We start from the raw sequence: 19,694 nt of genomic DNA on the forward strand, positions 1-19,694 counted from the left end.
CAGCTCCTCAGCTCATAACAGGAGTGGGCAGCGGTCACAGCCTGTGACATAAATAGATGTGCAGTGGGAGAATAAATGAGTTTCTGATTCATTTTGTCTGTCAGAGGAGAGAAAGTTGAGAGCCTGTACACACACACACACACACACACACACACACACACACACACACACACACACACACACACACACACACAGGGGGATGGGGGGGTGAGGTGAGGTGAGGCCGGCTGAATGCTGAAGGTCTCTCCGGCTGCACATGCCCTTTTCCAGCTCCTCTCAGTTTGGAAGCTCCGCGTCCCTGCAAGAGCGAAATGCAGCAGAGCACAAAATGTGAGAGGAGCACACAGAAAGCTTCATTCTGTCTCCTCTCACGCACGCGCACAGGCACACACTCACACACACTCGCACACACACACACTCTGGATCTGCAGCGCTCCCTGTCCTCCTCAAGAGTGGCAGCCGCAGTGGAAATCTGTAGAGGCGATGAATGTGATGCAGCTGTTCTCCTGCTCTCCATTTTGTCTCTCTCATTATTCTGCACAGCGCTCTAAATAAAACAGCCATAAAAATTTCTCTGACGAGAACATGAGGAGCATGATGAACAGATTTGCACTCCGTGTTACGTAACAACCATTTTTCATCCCCCCATTTTTTTCTTCTTTTTCTTCCTGTCTTGTTCAGAGAGCTCAGAAGTGCTCTAAAGTGTCTCATGCATTAACAGGACGAATGTTTGTTTCCGCTGTTACCAGTAAGACTGGGAGGGGACCATTAGTGCAGTGGGGGTTCGGCCAGCCTCCAGGTAAAAAAGAGTGCGATCTGTCCATACAGCTGTTGTGGACCCGTGAAGTGGCGAGGACAGTTACAGAGCTGGTGTCAGTGCAGCAGCAACGTCACCTGACATTATTCTTCTCCGCTGCGCTCTCCTCCTCCAACAGCTCCTGGGGCTGTTTCAGCATCAGAAATTATTGATGCCTTTACTCCTCAGATAAAAGTGTTTGACAAAAAAACGGCGGGTACTTTTGTTCGGCGCTATCATAATTAGAGCAGAGTGAAGCAGGCTTGAGGTACAGATTTGAGTAATGGCCCATTCTGAGTTCTTTTTTTTTTTTTTAGAATACCAATAATAAGCGATGACCTTGAAGTTCATTTCTGGCGGTGGGTCCACCGGTTAGGAGGCCCAGCAGTCTTGGTGTTGCCAAGGTTGATGCTGCTCACCAATAGCTCTCAAAAGATTCAAACAAAGGCCTTGATGGCAGCTTAACAGTAATATCTTTTTATGAGCATCCGCATGGCTTAAAGGGAAGTCAAGGTCCACTGCCCCCTGGTGGTAGGCTGCAGTGAAACAACAAGGTCACCTCCATTTATTTCAGCCAACACTGAGGACAAACTAAAACCATGGTTCTCCTTATACTGAGGGCTTGTTAGAATGCAACCAGGCCCCTTTGGGAGCTAACTGAGAACCTAATTTCCTGAGAGAAGGAACTATGGTTGTGAATTGTCCTACAGCCAAGAGTGTCATCTCTCATACTACTGATTTGCTCACAGTACAGATGGACGTACCTGGCTTCCTCCATGGTCTCCTTAGACAGGTAAATGTACCAGTAGGCCAGGTTGAAGAGGGCAAAGGTCATTGGGAAGAGAATGCGGGCGTATTTGTCGATAGGGCTGGTGCCGGCCAGCTGCGGGACCGGAGGAAACGCTGAGCCCTGCTGGAGGAAAATAGGCAACGGCGGAGTATCTCCTGGTTCACTGCGAGACACGGAGTGGTTCCTCCTCTTTAGGCCTTCCAGAGCACTGCTGTCCATCTGGAGACGAGAGACACGGAGAAAGATGGAGGGTTAGCCATGCAAAAAGAGGGGGGAACAATTGTTGAGCCTGCATTGTACATATATGATGAATTAAATATGAATAGGGATGTAGATAAGCTTGGTCCTGTTGGTTCCCACAGGAACATTCTCTCAATGGTGAGCTTATGGAACACAGCAGGTAGTTTTCTGGAGGCCCATAGGATGGTGATGAGATTATGCAGAGGAGCGTTCCACTTGTTCTCTGTTCTCACACTGAGGCTATTTTTAAAGCATCTAACCATGAGCCCAACACGTGAGACAGATCCCGGGAGGACGCCGTGGTGGCATACTGTATTAGCATAAAGCATATAGCTGTAGATGAGAGCGCTACAACAGCACATATTACTATTTAATGCCTGGTGCCTCCTGACTGGGAAGCAAGCAAAAAGCTGTGTGGTGATTTGGTTTTATCACAGAAGCATTTGCATCACATCACACTGTGAAGATTTCCTTATTAGCCATGTGAGCGCGTTGAGGGGTCATGTGACACATATCACATCCCTGATAGCAGAAATTGATGCTGCATTCAGTTTAAGTTTAACACTTCATCATTAAAACCTCAACAAACTGGAGATCTCTCCTATTATTAGTCAGTAGTATTGGATAACTCTGACTACAAATCCAATTTTCAGAACCAACAGATTCTTATTAGATTCTCAAGATTACCTGGTTGCTAAGGATTTCCGTGTCACCTTAAGTTATGGAGATGATCCTTCAGTGTATGTTATGATGAGTCAGCATTTCAGCTTCATTTGCCCTGTTTTTTTAACCGACCACTCACCGAAACCGTGTCGCCATCGTCGCTGCTGGCGGCCAGCACCTCCAGCCTGTCCTGCCTCGCCCTCTGCTTTTTCAGACGGTGGGCTTGGAGGGTGGCAAAGTAGTTCACAGCTGCAAACTCGATCAGGGCCGACGCCACGAACGCAAAACACACGGCGATGAACCAGTCCATGGCTGTGGCGTAGGCCACCTTGGGAAGGGACTGCCGGGCGCTGATGCTCAGGGTGGTCATGGTCAGCACTGTGGTGATGCCTGGAACAGGACACGCATCCAGATCCAGTGAATTTACTCACTCTGAGGTGAAAAAGGTTCTCAAAAAAAAACACGAGGAAAAATAGATTCCGAAAAGCAGGTGTGAATGCTACTGATTAAAGGTCTTCAGCTGCCTGTGAGTGAGCGACATTTTTGATAATGAAGTGAATTTTCTGGCATTTAGTGGGAAATGAAGTGCCTTCAAAGTCCTCTTAACTACAAAACCTGTGGGAATATACTTCCAAGGTTGTATTTATTGGAACATCATGCAGAAGCAGCACACCTGAGCTGCTCCGCATCGCTGCGGGGGGAGGGGGGATACCTGCGACAGTGCGGGCAGGAACAGACTCCTTGTTGATCCAGAAGGAGACCTGTGACAGCACCACAACCATGATGAGAGGGATGTAGGTCTGGATGAGGTAGTAGCCGAGCTTCCTCTGCAGGTGGAAGTGGACCACCTGCACAGAGTAGTGACCTGCAAGACAAACAGCATGTGTGAAGAGAGCAAACCCCCCGAGACGTGGAAAGGGGGCACACAGCGGACGACCTTGTATGCCCTTGAAGCTAAACTGATTCTGACAGATTGTATATTTGTGTATCGCCGCCGTTAGTCGTGTTATAGGCTTTGAACTACACAGCAGCATGTGACAGCGGAGCGGATGGATGAGAGAAAAGGTAAAAAAAAGTGGGAGGGGGGGTGGCAGACATTTAGAAATGGGATCAAGTGGAAAGGAAGCAGAGGGGAGGGGGCTAGAGGAGAGCATGCAGTGTCACTACGTGTAACACTTCCCCTCGCTCAGTCTAAACCGATGCATGCGGACGTCCACGGAGCGAAGACGCGCTGCAGCGAGCAGCAGCATCGGCGCTTTCAACGGTGAATAAACATTAGGACCACAAGGGATGAAATGAACGAGCTATAATGAGCCTGTTCAAACGTGCGTGGACGGGGACGTAAATGTAAAGCTCAAATAACCTTGGGGGACGTGGGCGGCCATCTTTGGGTGAGGACGTGAACAGTACTGCAGCCCGCCATCAGGGGGTAACAGAGAGGGAATATAAGAGTAGGTCACTGCACTATTCTCTGTCTGTGTGCTCCTCACGTGTTGAAGAGTGATCTGAATCTCCCCTTCATGAATGTGCTTCATGAATGTGCCGTCCCTGCGACATCATCCTGCTGACCGTGAGCGCTGTTACCTGTGTTTGATCGGAAGATTTGACTGGACAGCGTTTGCCCGACCAGATCGTACTGTAGGAGGCTTATCGACTCTTTCGGACAGTCCACAGACGCTACGGGCCCCTTCCTCCATGTAAACATGATCTCACTGCTCGTGTAGGCATCTTTGAAGGCCAACAGCATGCAGAACAGAAACACAGATAAGGACGTGAAACAGAAGAGCACTACTGCTTCTTCATATCTGATTAGGGTCTACTTACAGCTGCCGAACCTGAGGGGACACGAGTGGCCGTCCATGGGGAAGTCCATCAGCCTCATTGGGCAATCTGCAGTGATGGTCAGTCTAACAGAGAGAGACCACACAGGTGATACTTTAAGATGCTCAAAATACACGACAAGAGCCTCAACTGCATGAGGGAGGTCACCTCATGGTGTAGAAGACAGTCCCGTTTTTCATGATTCGGAACAGCTTGTTGGGTGTGGTCATGTTATGGGAGATGGACTTCTTTGAGTTCCGGAAGAACGTGTCCGGTGTCCAGATCTTGTCCACCATGCGGTTGTTCAGCCGCAGGATTTCGGTGGGGCCTTCGAATTTGAGCCTCTCGTCAACCCACATCTGACGGAAGAACATGTCCATGGTGTACTCCTGGCACGGAACCACGGGAGATTTATTTAGCATATGAGCTACACTGTAAATACACGTTGTTCATCAGCTGTAATTGAATAGAGAAAGATCCTTTTCAGTTTCCAGTGCAAGGTGAAGCATGATGAGGCAAAGATGGATGCCACTCATCCTGGATGATCATTAATCAATCTATTCAGCCGTTCCCTCTGTCTGACATGTTGTCATATTGATTTAGAGGCCATCGGTAATGAAGTTATAGCGCTGGTCAAACAGATTAAAGCTCATTAGATGGTCTCATGGCAGACTGCCCATAAGGCAAGTTATCGCCACTGTTATCTCCCACAGTCACAGTCATACAATCATCTCCTGACAGCGCGAGTATCTCACCATCTCAACGTCTGAAACGGGTCCAAAGCTGGTGACGAAGATGTCTGTTTTCACCTCTGTGACACCACCTGCAAAAGTCAGATTGTCAAACAGAATATATATAGTCTGCATGTTAAGCTTTGAGGTCAAAGTGCTGAATCACCTCCAGATCCAGGTCGCAGTCTGTTGTCATACCCATCGAGAAGCCGGTCCAAAATGCGAGTGATGTTGTCTGAGGTAGTTTTCTCATTTCCACTCACGTCACTGAGACTGAAGAGGAACAAAAGGCTCCAGCAGATAAACACAAGTAAAGGTGAGGTCAGCGCAGCCATGAATTCGGAAATTTTAAAATGTGCAGGCAACTATCTGGGAAAAAAATCTCATATTGAGTTAGAATGCATATTGAATCAAGAAACTCGAGCTAGAGTTTAACTAGTGGCACTGAAGTGACAGAAAGGTATGCATTCAGACACAGGCACCGAGGCAGGAGTGGTAATCTAATTAACAGATTAGTAAATCCACTCCATTTTTAGACAAAGGACAGCTTCTATTGGTTTGCTTCTATTGGAAAATCTAAAGATTTTTTTTTCTAAAAGAAGCTAAACCTGCTGTCGATGACATCGAATCACAGACGTATGACGTCCTCGAATGTCAAAAGTATTGATTTTTGACTGTAGTTCCCATATCTGGCCAGCAGACGGCAAGTGACGTGACTAACGGGATATGAATAGGAATTAGACTCCTGCAGACTGATTGCATGGCTGCAAATTTTAAATGAAATAGTTTATGATTTTTAGACTGATCCGAATGGAAAAACAGTAAGCGTGTACTTTCCACTTTCCTTATTTCGACACGTTTTACAATAGTGAAATAATTTCCAATATGGTATCAGTTGTATGAGTATGCTAGGATCAGGGCTGCACATTTTAAACAGTACATTTAAAACAACCACTACTGAATAAAGAGCTGTTCCTGGAACAAAAAACAAACAAAACAAAACAAGCTATCAAACAAAAAAAGTATCAAATGATTAATCGAGATTAAAAAATGCAGCAACCTCATAAATATAAAACACAACAGTGCACTGTTCGCACAGAAAATAGGTCTTCATCGTAGATTTAAAGAGCTCAAGAGGAACGTGATAGTTCAAGGTATGAGGAATCTATCGAGGTACTACATAAGGATTCTTTTTTTTAACTGATTTAAAAATACTGAAAGAATAGCAAATGTTTTCCAGACCGATTAGTACGGGTGTAATTTAATTGTAATGAATAATGTACAGTCAGGATAAATGCAAGCTTTTCTAAATTTAAGTTCGTTCTCTGACGCTCTATCATCTGTACAGTAGATGGCGACATGTAACATTGAATTGCAGCGCAACGGAAGAATCGAAGAAGAAGATGAATCGAAGAAGAAGCAGAAGAAGAATACAATCAGCGAAGAAGAATCAAGAGCCCAAGTGACAAATTTACTATCAGGATTGATGATTTATAATGTGATTAGCAAAGTTAAATGGATTAAATTTGACAACGAAGAAGTATAGAACAGTATAGAAGTTTGTCTAAATTACGCAGCTGTTAGCACAATTTCTTTATCGGACTGAGACTGTTTTTAGTTAAGCTGTCAGCCAGAGCAAAACAGCAACATGTCGGTGCACTTTGAGGAGAGGAGCGGCGTTGTCCCCTGCAAGACGCCCTGGGGATCCTGGTACCAGACCATGGAGGAGGTTTTTATCGAAGTCGATGTGCCTCACGGAACGTCCGCCAAAGATGTCAAGTGCCGCCTGGGATCCAAAGATATTGAGCTGTGTGTTAAAGGAAAGGAAATAATCAAGGTGTGCTGAAGTGATTGACGTGTCAGTCTTCCTTCATAATTGTTATTATTATAATTATTATTGTTAAAATAATTTCATAATTGTTAGGGTAAGGAGAATCTGTAAGTGTTCACACAGCTATTGCTCTCTATTTCTCTATTTATGAAGTTAGACACTGAAACTGTGGGTACAGCGGAAAAGCCACGTCCAGATGTGGGAGCAGAACATGAAAACAATTAACCTAGACTAGACTAACTGTTCTGCTTGTTCCAGTCTATTTAAAAAAAACAAAACGTATTCAGTCTACCCATCCTGTATTGAACTTAAATGTTACTTGAAATTCTGTACATAAATGTTCTATACATTTTTCCTCTTAAAGGGAAAGTTGTATGACAAAACTGTATCCGACGAGGCAACATGGACACTAGGTAGGTATCACATTATTGTCAAGCTTCTGTTTGCACAAAAATAACTATTTTCTGCACAAACCTTTTCTCCCCTATATAGAGGACAGTTGTTTGATTCGGATAATTCTGATGAAGACAAACAGAGAGGCAGGTAACTGCTGGACGTCCTTGCTGGAAGGGGAGTACTGTGCAAATGCCTGGGTCCAAAACCAGATGCAGAAAAAGCTGACGCTGGAGAGGTTTCAACGAGAGGTTCGTCTAATGGCCCCGAGTGTGATCTATGTTTGAGAGATTCTATAAACAGATGGAATGTGGATATTTACCAGGATCAAGAGTGCAAATACATGAGTTGTTTTTATAGAGGCACTGTGTTTACAGAGGATTTTATCCCTATTGTTTTAGTAAGTATGATGAAAAAAATTAGACCAAATATTGACAATTTGTTTTAACATTTTGCAATAAAGTGAAAGATACATCTGCTCTTTTCATTTAAATTTCTATCTCTGCTAGAATCCTGGATTTGACTTCAGCGGTGCCGAGATTTCTGGGAATTATGCTGGGGGCGGTCCGGATTTCTCCAGCTTGAGTGATTAAAGCCAAGATTTAGCACCTGCCAAATGAACACTGACATGGACACTGGGCAGAAGAGCACAGGCCAGTGTGACAAATGCCCTCGAGCAAATACTGTGACTTCATAAGCAGGAAATATCAGCCTCTCTTATGTCTGGAAAGGAAGAATGTTATTACTAGAGTGTGGTTTGATAAGTCACATGGCCTCAAATTAGACATAACAACTTTCAGGTTGTAAAAATGTTTTTAAAAAAATAATGTATACATACAGCAATAGCTTTTCAATAAAGTTTTATTGAAAGGTTCATGTGGTTTAATCAGATGATTTGTTCTATTATCCACTTTACATCTGAGAACACCTTTAACCGAGAACATCTAAACAGGAAGAAAATGCGAATTCCACTGCATTTCCACTGCAATGACTGATTTGTGTGCCTCACATTACTAACAGAAGAAATCAAATTATGCGGTTCCTCACTCTGGACACATCAAGAATATGTGGCAATTATCAGCTCAGTAGTAGCCATGACCGTAGTCGTAATAGTCACTAACTGTGCCTCCCGGAGTAGACCAGCATTCCCTCGCCATAAACAAAATTAAAACGAAACGAAAAAAAAAAGTCACCTTGGGTAGGAGTGTGCATTCAGGACAGGACAACCTAGGGTGGGAGTTAAGGACTTTGGGCCCGATTTCTTGGTTCCATTTTTGCTGTTCACAAAATCCTTCTCCCTCCTCTTCCACACAGTGGACTGAGGACCTAGGTGGTTCAATACTTTTTTTTTCTTAGCTTAAGACCAGCAACCCGCTCCAGGAAACACCAAGCACCTTGGCACGGATTTTGAAGTACATACTGTACACTTGTGCAAGCAACTCAACCAGGAAAGTGAAACTTTGCAGGGTGGTAGTTGTTAGTCATGAAAACATTCCTCTTTGTCAAGGAGGCTGTTGCAATGCAGGGAGAACGATCAGAGTGTGACGACAAAGCTAAATGTGTTACTTTTAGAGCTCTCCTTTAAAGAAATCCACCACCACTGATGAAGATCTGTAAAGAAAATGACTGGAGCTGTACACGGGTGACCTAACAGCAAGAGAGTAGACCAAATGTTTTATCTCGTCAGAGCAAATATTTGGAGACAGCTGTGAGTGTTCTCTGGTTGTTGAGGTCACCCATTTATAGCTCCCGGTTTAATAAGCCGACTCAGGTATGGTGGGAAGGTGAGTGATTTTGTAGTAGCTGTGCTTCAGGTGACGTGCAGTTCTTCCTGAAATAATCCAGCGAAGCCTGCGGCTGTTTGGCCTGGAGCACTTGGAGGTGGCATATTCAGCCAGGCATTTCCCAACCAGCTCCCGCACACAAACCAGGTCACCATCTCTAATCTGCACAGATGAGGATGGGGGGTTGTTAAAGCTACACAACTGTGTCGTTTTCACCATGATGGTAACAAATGTCTTCCACACAGGGCAATACAATATCAAATATAAAGGTATTAAAAGAATCATACATTCAGCTGCTTCTGCAGACTTTCCAGAATCTCTTCAACTTTGTCACCGTCTTCAGGGTCGTGTTGTTCCTTGGCCTCATAGCACAACAGAGCCATGGCGAGTAGAGATGGCTGCAGAGAAACAGTACAAACGCTTGATCACAAAACCTATAAATAGTCTGCAGATTAAAACAACGACGAAACCAGCAAACCATAAGAGCTTTTCATAACATCAAATCCCAAATAACACAAACATACTTTTAGTTTGGAGAAGACAAATGAGCAGTGACAGGCTTTCAGCTGGGCCTCCAGTCTCTCCAGGCTTATGATCTTCTGGCTATAAAACCAAAAGTGCTTTTAGTCTCAGGATTACAAATTAGTTATGAAATGATTGCAAAGACCACTTAACGAGACGAAACAGCTACACTATTTAAGACTGATAGATAACATTTTGTTCTGGTGCTGGTACCTCTCAGAGCTCAGCTGCTCCTGGATGTGGCTGTGCAAAAGGTGAAGGAAGCGGAGGGCCGTGGGAGCTTTCACCTTCCAGTAGAGCTTCTCCATGATGATCTTTTCCATCCTCATCATGTCAGACACTGTAAAGCGATTCTGACTGATGCGGATCAAGTCGTTGGCCAGAGGCACGTTCTTCTCCTCTTCAGAAGACTTAACTGCGATGTAGAAGCAGCACAGACCCACACAGGACAAGTGCTTTGGTTGAATCTGGAGAGGACAGGAAACATTCATCAGAACATATTCTAGTAGACCAATTTGCTCCACGATGCCAAATCAAAATACACTCTTGTTTTTTATTAACTTAAACTAGGCTATTGTCACAATAAAGGAGACTAGAAAATGCTGTTTTACTTAAAAAGAAACAGGATCTTATATTTTCAAAGTAAAATACAGTGGGACCTCTACTTACAAAATTAATTGGTTCCGGAAGTTGTTTCGTAAAAATGAAAATTACGTAAGTAGAGACGCGTTTTCCATGTAAATGCCCTAATCCGTTCCAAGCCCACAAAAATTTGGACATAATTTTTTTTTTAAATTATAAAAATGCATCAAAACAAATACATGTTACAATTAGATTACCGCACAATAAATGTAGGAATTCAGTGCAAGGCTTCTCCAGGAACAAAATGACCTTTATTACAGGCTAATCTTACATTAGCCGTCATTACTAGCAATGAACGTTAACACTTGTGGTAACACCGCCATCTAATGGACAAACATACGAACACCCACAATAAATCACGAAGACGTCGAAGAAGACGCTGGGATACACACAAACTTGTACATATTGACGTCCCTCCTAGCCAATGGGATGACAGGAAGATGCTAGGCGATAGCCAATGGCAGAGCAGCTACAAGCATGTTTGCGTTCGCTAAACTCCGCGAGCTGCGAGTAGCATTTTTGCCTTTCGTATCCTGAAATTTCTTTCGTAACAAGAGGAAATATTTTCCCGTTGAGACGTTTCGTAACCTGAAAATTTCGCGTGTAGAGACGTTAGTAAGTAGAGGTCCCACTGTACACACAATTAAAAGGATGTGAGGGGGAATACTATATACAAACCTTCATCACAGAGAGGAATCGATCCAACAGGCTGATGGCCAGTGAGAAGGTGTCCGATGAGAAACCAAAGAACCTGGTCAGAGAGAGCAGGTCCTTCACCTCCAGTTCCCTGAGTCTGGTGGTCATCCTGAGGCCGTTGTCCTGGGAGGTCTCTATAAGCCTCAAGCCACTAAGCTTCGGTTGATACCTGGCCTCCAAATCCATCAGGGTCTTCACCTGCACAGCAAAGGGCTGTGCTCTCGGTTCTGTCACCGTGTCAATCATCTGTGTAGATGTAGACAGGGGAAAAGCCGCATTTATACAACATTTGAATGCTGCAATGCACGAGGAGTTAAGCTGAACCAACATTTCTTACATTTATTAAACCCAACTCCAAGATGAGGAAGAAGGTCTAATAAAGGCCAACTGCCTTGCCACCCATAGTAAGAGCAAAAAGTAGATTGTGGAATTATGTGGTGATTTTACTATCATATTGCATAAACAGCAAATTTTAAATTGATATTCAAAATATCTACACTGAAACGGATAATCAAATCTAACTTTTACATAAAACCCTCCTACCCAGCCACAAATAACACGACTTTAACATTAATCTATAGTGTTCTCTAATGTATTCACCCCCTTTAAATCAAGGTGTGAAACAGTAGAAGGAAACTTAAACCCAATGGCTGTAATGTTGCTACAGGCCGTGTTGGGAGTATCGAACAGCCCCCTTCCATACAGCAACACAGATCAGCAGAAGCGATGGCATGTTTTGCTCAGTGGGGTATAAGGTTTAGGATTCTTTCCAGGGTTGTAGGTTATCAAGTAACAACCCTCCTGCTCCCAGCTGTCACTGAACTGGACTGAACTGGACCGCAGGCGAACCACGTACATGCATGGCCATATGCAGCTTACGCACCACGTCGGTATAAAGATACTTTTATATACACAATTTAGAACCTTAACTTTAAAAAATCGTGTATTTGGAGTAGTGTGGGGAAACTCGCAGCCAATTCTGCAACGTTTAATATCGAAATTGGGGCCATTTATATGGCAGAGGAGGATCTGCGTCATGTCGGGACATGTCCCTGCTACACACACGAGAGCTACCACAAGTCTGGTGACAGCATCAAAACTGTGGACCACAGGCACACTTAAAACACTTAAAACCGCGAAACAACCTCGTCTGTGCAATAACTTACACTAAAACTATAAAACTGCGGCTCACGAAGAGCAATGGCAAACTAAAGTGTTAATTACGACTTAACCAGATGCTACAGCGGCTAATGCTAACACCACGAAGGACTAGTTTTCAGGTTTGATAGCATTAGTTTTCATGGAGTGAAAACCACCAACAGCTTTGTTTAAAGTTTACGTTTTTAAATACCAGCCAAGATTAAATACATCGTTATTGGGAAAAGAAGGAAGATTAGTTATCTTACCTTTGCTCAAGTTGCGTTGAGGAGGGGAAAAGCGATGAAAAAAAAGTATCCACGCACTTGAGATAAGCGTGTGAAAAAATGAGTTTAAAATAAAATTATGTGTGAGTATGAACTTTCTTTAAAGAAAGTTTTAAGCATAGGTCAATTTCTGCCTATGCACACCCGCCTACCCTTGGTGTAAGGCGACGGGAAAAGGGCAGTTTAGAGATTAAGTCACGTATAAAACCAAGCCCATGACCAAAAATGGCAAGCTTTCATTGGTTTAGGCCACATGACGTCATTAAATTAACGTTACAATTGGGCACATCTCATGTCACTCTCCACTGCAGCACGCCCACCACAAAATAATGGACCAATCACAGTTAGTGGGCGGGACATAGTGAAACTAGTGACTCTCATGTTGACAGGGTAAATATAATATTTGTTTTTGTTTTAATCTAATCACTTTTATGGGCAGTCATATAAGTAAAGCATCAAATGGCATACTATAGTTTGCAAACCATTATATAACTTAAAATACAAATCAAGGGAACAAAACTTCAACATTGAGACTGCATAAATAACTTATGTTTAAAAACATCAATAGAATGAACCTTTCCACACATTATTAACTCGTCATGCCAGGTATATTTTTTTAAATGTTCAGAATTTCCACCTGTTTCCATCCTTTTTCCCTGAATATACATCTATTGGAAGGCTTCCGGAAGATTCTGGAAGGAACACGAGCCCTCTCACCTACAACTCCCCTGTGTTACTATTCATACCGTTTTGGAGCAAATATTTGTTTTGGAGACAGCATGGCACATTTTCATACAACAATTCTTTATTTTCAGGCTATAAAAATCTTGATAGATTTAATAGAATAGCATTGAGATTTATACCTGAATTTATAAATACATACTTTCTCTAACATAAGTATGGTTTTCCCATTTAGAGCTATAAAATACTTCTTTATATAATTCTGATATAACACAACACTTGGGTAGAATATGGCACATTTACCGATGATCAACATATTTCTTAAAGTGCTTAATATACTGTTATGGTCAGTACAGCATTGCAATATCATGTCACTTTATCTTTTTCACAGTGTACATTGCCATTATTCAAGAACTACAAGCATGACAAATGATAGCATTGTTAGTGAAAAAATAAAATATGAGAGTTTTGACAGGTATTCCAAGGTTGAATGATAAATAAGAGGGGTTGGGAGCCATGCAGAGACCATGTTACAAAGTACTGCTTAAAGGACACATGGAGGACTTTAGGGTGACTTGCTTCCAAGGACAATGGGCGCATTAAAATTGTTATTGGACTGTGTAAAAATAACACACTGGTTAGTCTGTATCATTTATTGTGTGGTAGAAAGTCTTCTAATTCAAATTTCTTCCTGACGTTAAGGAGCACGCAGAAGGAAGACTAAAGAAGCTAGAAGAAAGAAGAGAAAAACATAATTTATCAGAACAAGCAACTCGACAAGGTTAATTAATGCTTTGAAACATATTAAGACTGTAGGGTGGAAAAACCAAAAAGAAGGGATTCAGATGATCCACAAATGAAATGATAGAATGCTCAGTTTGAAAATGCTTCTCTTTATTTAAATGTAAACAAGGCAGTATAGTTCAGTTTTTTTCAAGTTCAGTGTAAACTATTTCATTTATAACCCTGCATGGATTTATGACAAATATCAAAGTAAAACTAACAGTGACAATTATTAACAATTCTACACTATTTTGTGCATCACCATCTTTGACCACCAGGAACAAACCCTTGATTTCATCTGGATTGTAAATAATCAAACATTTACTGCCTTAATTTCCTCCTGGTGCGCTCTGTGAGCTAACTGTCCTTTTCCATTCATCCTTCTCAATAAGAAAAGTACATTTAAATCATTCACCAGAAGATTAACATTCATAAGAGAACATAAGATTACACAAACTGGTTATGAACACAGTCTATGGATTGTGAGTCTAGTAAAGTCAGTCAATCAAACAAACCGAGCACAGCTATTTTTGTGGCTCAGGAGTGCACAGCGGCTTACAGCCATCAAATTATTCAGGCTGACACATCTGCATTGTCACTGTGATTCTATGTCCACACAGTCTCAGGAAGTTTTTCCCCATGCTGATGGCAGACACATTCCTGGTTTCTCTGGTTGTTTGATCTGTAAATCAACTGGAAGGGGGATAAAATGGGAAAACACACTCTGAAAGGGGTAAAAGAAATGAATATGAAATGGTAAAAAAATGAAACATAACATAAAGACAGTACAAAATGAAAGGAATGGAAATGGAATGTTTGTTCTGGAAGGATGAATATCCTTTTTGGTAAAGTTCATTTTAAATCTGATGGTTTAATGGGCTCTTAAAGTCAGGTTCCAAGTCCAGCCCACATTCTCATGGGCAGAATAAAGACCAAAAGGAGAGATACAGTCCTGAGCTCTAACTAAAAAGATTAATTCTTTAAATGTTGTCTTTAATTAGCACTTTCATGAGCGACCTAAACCAGTCCAGAGAATCGATTTCTTCATTTTTACTTTTAAAAGAATACTTCAATCACTCATCTTCTATTCTATACAACAGATGCACTTCAATCCTGGTAGCTATAAAAATGAACCCAATCAAACAAAATATTTCCTGAGATCTGTCTAAGTTTGCTTTTATGTTGAACATCACAGAATTATCTGCACCGCACATGTACACATGTGAGCCACATGTGAGCCATCCTGGGACTAGTTAACATAATCAGAAGTGCCTCGGCCCTGTAGGTTAGCCTGCAGGGAAATGTGCATCGGGCTGCGTCATGCAAGCGGTGACCCCTACGATGTCTGAGCACACAGCGTCAGCCCCAATCCGTCTCTGTATCAGTTTCAGACCCGTCATGGCCTTGGGAAGATAATATGATCTCAATGATTGCATCAGCAGAGGAAGTTCTGTCCAATCACCTCGTTTGAGTCCCAAACAGAAAAGCAGACTTACTTCTTCTTGTCCTTGTCCTTCTTGAATGGCTGTGAACCACCTTGGACAGCCTGCCCCATCAGCGTCTCAGCTGCCACCTTTCTTCTGTTGAAAGCGTTCATCTCTTCTTCCAGGTTACGCCTTTTCTCCTCCAGGGTCTTCTTTTCCTCCTGGTGCATCCGCTTGAGCTGCTCAAACCGCTCATGGAGCTGGAGGCGGAGAAAACTGTGAGAGAAACCAAACTACGAGGAACCTTTCAAAGCGCATCTGTAGACCAATTTCCTTCCTCACCTCCTTTTCCTTCTCCTTCAGCTCAGCTTCGGCCTCCTTCACTTTGTTGACAAACATCTGTCTCATTTCCTCCTCTTTGCGCTGCAGATCGGTGAGGAACTCCTTCCTCTTGGCTTCATATGTTTCCTGGAGGCTGGAGATCAGGGTGGAAACAATGTGATTCAGATGTTTAAAAGCAACGGACAGTGGACTCAACACTGTATTGCATCAGGGAGGTATTTGTCTATTTGTACATGCAGTGAGTTGAGAGCAGCATGTCTGAAGCTTATGGTCACCAGAGACGCTCAGGGAGGCGTTTTTCACAGATTTCCCCCCTGATCTCACCTAAACGACTTGCTGTCTGGGTCGGTGTCCTTGAAGCCCATCTCCTCCAGCTTGCAGCGGCGGTAAAGCTCATAGTGTCGAGCGTGGGTTTGCTCTCGGAGATCCTCCATGTTCACGCGGACTAACATCTCCCGCAGCTTCACAAAATCACAGTGGTTTTCGTTCTCCACTGGTAAAAAAGAGAAAATAGAAGCATGTTCAACTGAAAAATCACAAAAGACAGCGTGGCTTTTCCTCAGGCTGACTGGGCTAATGTTGGATATGACGTGAACGCTCACCTTGTACTGAACCCCAGGGGTAGAGCCGTGCTTTCACCAATTTATTTCCCACTTTGACATTTTCAACACTTCCGACAACAGCAAAGGGGAGATGAGTCTGCAACAGAAAGATTTTCACTGTTAATTCAACATGAAATCATAGTCAGATCTGCTGTCGTCACACCAGTGTCTGTTTGCGTTCGAAACCATGAGTCCGGCTGGTCCATATGTGGGATAATGTTTTATGTATTCGTGTCTTTGTGCGGCTAGGACTTACATTCATGGAGGAGTTGATCTCTGCCACAGCTTCATCCTCTGTGGGGAACTGATAAATCTGCACGCCGTTACTGACCAGCTCGCTCATGATCTTGATCTTCAGCTTGTCCAGTTCGCTCCTGTTCACAGTGTCCGCCTTCGCAATGACGGGGATGATGTTCACCTTCACCGGGATATTTAAAAATAAAAGATAGCATGAGGAAGGATGATGGACAAGGAACGGTAAATGATGAACCGACTGCGTGGTCACCTTGCTGTCCAGTTTCTTCATCGTGACAAGATCGAGGGACTTCAGGGAATGTCCACTCGGGGCAATGAAATACAAGCAGGCGTGGATTCTGGTGTCATGGCAACTGAATAAGGAGCGTTTTATCTTAAGCTCTTCTTCAAGGTACTTTTCAAACTGGGTATCGATGTATTCAAGAATGGGCTTAAAGCTGCAAAGAAAGAAAGAAATATAATTATTTTCAATAGACATCTTATGCTTCCTTCTTTTTGGATGGGATCTATGGAGGTTTTATTCTTCCTGAGTGACAATTTTTTGTTTTTCAGTAGTTAATTGTCGCTTATCGAGTTTGCATTAGTCCTACCAGTCCAATTCAGAATTAGCAAGCCACAAACAGGCCAGATCTCCCCCACAGCTTTGTACTGCGGGATCATGTTAGCCTCCGGAAAGAAGAGGGAAGCAGAAGGCAGAATTTTGAATTGCTTAACCTTCTCGAAGATTGGAATCAAACCCACATTAAAAGAATGTCTTTCATTTAAAATTCTGATTGCTATTTTGGTAAATAAGTAAAGACAAACTAGCACATACCTTTCCTCTCTGTTGATCTGATCTCCAAACCCTACAGTATGCACGATGGTCAGCTTGAGGTTGACGTTGCTCTCCTGCAGCTCATATGTCTGCGGGTGGAGATGGACCTTATTCCCATAGTGGCTCGCCTCCTCATTTTCAAATGTGGTGTTAAACAGGGTGTTCATTAATGTCGACTTGCCGACACCAGTCTCCCCTTTTAACAAAAGTAAGACGGCAGAAACAAAGACGACCCTGTCAGAGTTCAAAGTGCACGTTCATGCGAATGTCAAAGGATTTCTCCCAGATCCACACATACCTACACAGAGGATATTGAAGCTGAATCCCTGAGCAACTGACTTGCTGACTAACTGGTCGGGAAGGCTGTCAAAGCCCACGTGGCCATTAAGCTCAATGGTTCGCTTCTCTTCATTCTGACGGATTTGAAAAGACATGAAAAACTACAGCAACACATACGTCTCAGCACCATGTCATAACAATCAGTTGTTAGGGTTAAACGGTGACAGAATTTGACACAGTGTGATTGTGCGCTCCTGTCGTATCAGATCTGAGGTCTGCTTCCATGCTCTGAACGCACTCTTGGCTAATGAGGTCGTCCCTGCAGCACGAATAGACTGACGTATAACAAGGTTCAGTCGCTACATTACGAGATAAAACCCCACAGCCGATGGCATAGCACTCTCAAGATCAATGAAACGTCACAAGTCCCTCAGAGGAAGAAATGCTCATTATTTAAAATGTTTTAATTGATTGGGCACTTAAATATACAGTTGAAACAGAAAACACATCAAATATAAAATGAGATGAGCCCATAAAGAACACTAACTCACATCTATCATTGAGATGATGACATATCTTCAATTACGCATACAACAGTGATTAAATTAAATGACATGAAGTGGACCTATAGAGCTAAACGGGCTGGGAGCTGGTCCAGTCTCCAATCCCCCCACGGGGATACTGGCAACTCTCAAAAGACTCAACATGATGAGCAGGATGTGTTCCATACAGCACTCATCTGTTTTGTTCCTCTCTCACGCTGTCTCTCTCTCTCTCTCTCTGTCTCTCACACACGCACACACTTTCACACAGGCACACTCACAAAGAGCTCTTTATTTAGATGTTATTGCACAGGATGGGAGGACATCCAGGCCTCTGGTTTGGTACAATTAACTCCTCCAAAGTGTAACCTGCGCGCCTACACCTCAACCTCTCTCACTGGCAGCACGTAAACGGGTGAAAGAGCACCAAAAAAATAAAAACACCACGCATGACAACTACAACGCATAATGTTCTGCCGGGGAGTGTGTTAGAGCTTGCTACTTAGGCTGATCCTCTTTACTTGCTGTCTTTTCCAGGCTGCTGTCGGTGTTGCGTTCACGTTACTGTCCAGTCTAACGGGCAGTCGTGCCAACACCTGTGACGACATGCTGTCGTTCCTGACACGGCATTCTTGTCGGACGGTCGGATGCTAAAGTGCGCCTTCTTGTGCGCAGATGATGGTGATGATGATGTCAATATTTATGTCGATGCGCTCAACATAAAACACGCAGCGTCACGATCACTGCCGAGCGCACCTACGCTCCATCACATCACCCCCGCATAACGCACACCTGAATCATGTGTTTCAATTCATTTCTGTTGGCGCTGTGCGGAATGGCCGGCTGTGCTACTTACTGCGGACGCATCCACCTGGCTGGCCGCCATCGTCAGAGGAGAGTGCGCAGGAATAACGAAGCGGAGCTGCTCCACACATCCAACACAGACAAGCGCGTTTCAATATGGCCTCTGTGAAGATACACCCCCTCTGTGCTGGAGGGCGACACTCCAACACACTGGAACTGGCCTGCCTTGCTTGGCACGATTATGCTCTCATATATTCATGCACGCCCATGAACAGCTTTTTCTATCATGTGTTCGGAGAAGTAAATTTAACCGTTTGGACAATCAAAGGTAGCACATCATTCACATTTATATGTGACTACAAGGGTAAACACATTATATAAAAACGAAGCTGGACTAAATGACTGGACTAAAAATGTGTGAAAATGGCAAATGTACCCCCTCACAACAAATGTCAGTCAGCATTATTCATAGAGACAATGTATAACCAATCACCCTGGTGGTAGCTCTAGATAACGATTATAATGACGATGATGGTAAACATTACTTTCATGTTTTGCCCAACGGTGCTATTAATGACCGTTACTGTCCATGGCTGATAAATTAACACCAACCACCGCAGACATTTTTGAGTTAACAAGTCTTTTCGACAGGGGGCACTGGATCGTTCAAGTATTACTTGTTGCTATTTGAGTTTCTGTTTTTATACATTCTTTTTGTTTTGTGCATTATTTTCCTCTATTTGTAGCACTCTGAGACCTTGTGAAATATGCATTATAAGTAAAACGTATTACTATGAGTATAAAAGCCAACATAATCGAATTTATAAATATTAAA

The 19,694-nt window shown here is 43.1% G+C and overlaps 4 protein-coding genes across 5 annotated transcripts; 1 reads left to right on the forward strand and 3 right to left on the reverse strand.

Moving 5' to 3' along the window:
* Positions 1 to 276: 276 nt before the first annotated feature.
* On the reverse strand, positions 277 to 5,376 carry gabra6a (gamma-aminobutyric acid type A receptor subunit alpha6a). The gene is made up of 9 exons (XM_057044055.1): positions 5,208 to 5,376; positions 5,066 to 5,133; positions 4,479 to 4,699; positions 4,314 to 4,396; positions 4,074 to 4,217; positions 3,202 to 3,354; positions 2,629 to 2,879; positions 1,561 to 1,805; positions 277 to 298 (listed from the first exon to the last, which is right to left on the reverse strand). The coding sequence occupies exons 1-9, from the start codon at positions 5,374 to 5,376 to the stop codon at positions 277 to 279; spliced, it is 1,356 nt and encodes a 451-aa protein (XP_056900035.1).
* Positions 5,377 to 6,449: 1,073 nt separating this feature from the next.
* On the forward strand, positions 6,450 to 8,453 carry nudcd2 (NudC domain containing 2). The gene is made up of 4 exons (XM_057042346.1): positions 6,450 to 6,878; positions 7,237 to 7,285; positions 7,365 to 7,516; positions 7,775 to 8,453. Exons 1-4 carry the CDS (start codon positions 6,690 to 6,692, stop codon positions 7,856 to 7,858), a joined length of 474 nt encoding a protein of 157 aa, XP_056898326.1. The 5' UTR covers positions 6,450 to 6,689; the 3' UTR covers positions 7,859 to 8,453.
* On the reverse strand, positions 8,109 to 12,538 carry ccng1 (cyclin G1). Its single transcript, XM_057042345.1, has 6 exons — positions 12,316 to 12,538; positions 10,892 to 11,155; positions 9,785 to 10,038; positions 9,574 to 9,652; positions 9,337 to 9,447; positions 8,109 to 9,211 (listed from the first exon to the last, which is right to left on the reverse strand). Exons 2-6 carry the CDS (start codon positions 11,153 to 11,155, stop codon positions 9,020 to 9,022), a joined length of 900 nt encoding a protein of 299 aa, XP_056898325.1. The 5' UTR covers positions 12,316 to 12,538; the 3' UTR covers positions 8,109 to 9,019.
* A 577-nt stretch (positions 12,539 to 13,115) lies between these two features.
* LOC130530844 (septin-8-A-like) lies at positions 13,116 to 19,368 on the reverse strand. 2 transcript variants are annotated; one of them, XM_057042342.1, is made up of 10 exons: positions 18,912 to 19,366; positions 17,533 to 17,647; positions 17,235 to 17,430; positions 16,671 to 16,857; positions 16,422 to 16,583; positions 16,166 to 16,262; positions 15,888 to 16,056; positions 15,564 to 15,696; positions 15,294 to 15,481; positions 13,116 to 13,743 (listed from the first exon to the last, which is right to left on the reverse strand). In XM_057042342.1, exons 1-10 carry the CDS (start codon positions 18,939 to 18,941, stop codon positions 13,689 to 13,691), a joined length of 1,332 nt encoding a protein of 443 aa, XP_056898322.1. In that variant the 5' UTR covers positions 18,942 to 19,366; the 3' UTR covers positions 13,116 to 13,688. The 2 variants fall into 2 exon arrangements, with proteins under 2 accessions (XP_056898322.1, XP_056898324.1); XM_057042344.1 differs by lacking the exon at positions 13,116 to 13,743 and adding an exon at positions 13,888 to 14,490 and having other exon boundaries at positions 18,912 to 19,368.
* Positions 19,369 to 19,694: the final 326 nt, after the last annotated feature.

The sequence above is a fragment of the Takifugu flavidus genome, chromosome 9 (genome assembly GCF_003711565.1).
Source record: "Takifugu flavidus isolate HTHZ2018 chromosome 9, ASM371156v2, whole genome shotgun sequence".
NCBI lineage: Eukaryota > Metazoa > Chordata > Actinopteri > Tetraodontiformes > Tetraodontidae > Takifugu > Takifugu flavidus.

Bases quoted from the DNA above. Each gene is read 5' to 3' on its own strand.
- nudcd2 (XM_057042346.1), top strand. From the start codon at position 6,690: ATGTCGGTGCACTTTGAGGAGAGGAGCGGCGTTGTCCCCTGCAAGACG. The intron at 6,879-7,236 runs GTGTGCTGAAGT...TTCCTCTTAAAG, and splicing joins AAGGAAAGGAAATAATCAAG to GGAAAGTTGTATGACAAAAC. The intron at 7,517-7,774 runs GTTCGTCTAATG...TATCTCTGCTAG, and splicing joins TGGAGAGGTTTCAACGAGAG to AATCCTGGATTTGACTTCAG.
- LOC130530844 (XM_057042342.1), bottom strand. From the start codon at position 18,941: ATGGCGGCCAGCCAGGTGGATGCGTCCGCA. The intron at 16,057-16,165 runs GTGAGCGTTCAC...CTTTTTTACCAG, and splicing joins CCCCTGGGGTTCAGTACAAG to TGGAGAACGAAAACCACTGT. The intron at 13,744-15,293 runs GTAAGTCTGCTT...TCTTTCTTCTAG, and splicing joins AAGGACAAGGACAAGAAGAA to CTTCTTTAGTCTTCCTTCTG.
- ccng1 (XM_057042345.1), bottom strand. From the start codon at position 11,155: ATGATTGACACGGTGACAGAACCGAGAGCACAGCCCTTTGCTGTGCAG. The intron at 10,039-10,891 runs GTTTGTATATAG...TGTCCTCTCCAG, and splicing joins GATTCCTCTCTGTGATGAAG to ATTCAACCAAAGCACTTGTC. The intron at 9,448-9,573 runs GTATGTTTGTGT...GTTTCTCTGCAG, and splicing joins TTGTCTTCTCCAAACTAAAA to CCATCTCTACTCGCCATGGC.
- gabra6a (XM_057044055.1), bottom strand. From the start codon at position 5,376: ATGGCTGCGCTGACCTCACCTTTACTTGTGTTTATCTGCTGGAGCCTT. The intron at 4,397-4,478 runs GTGACCTCCCTC...TCTCTCTGTTAG, and splicing joins ACTGTCTTCTACACCATGAG to ACTGACCATCACTGCAGATT. The intron at 4,218-4,313 runs GTAAGTAGACCC...TGGCCTTCAAAG, and splicing joins TCCCCTCAGGTTCGGCAGCT to ATGCCTACACGAGCAGTGAG.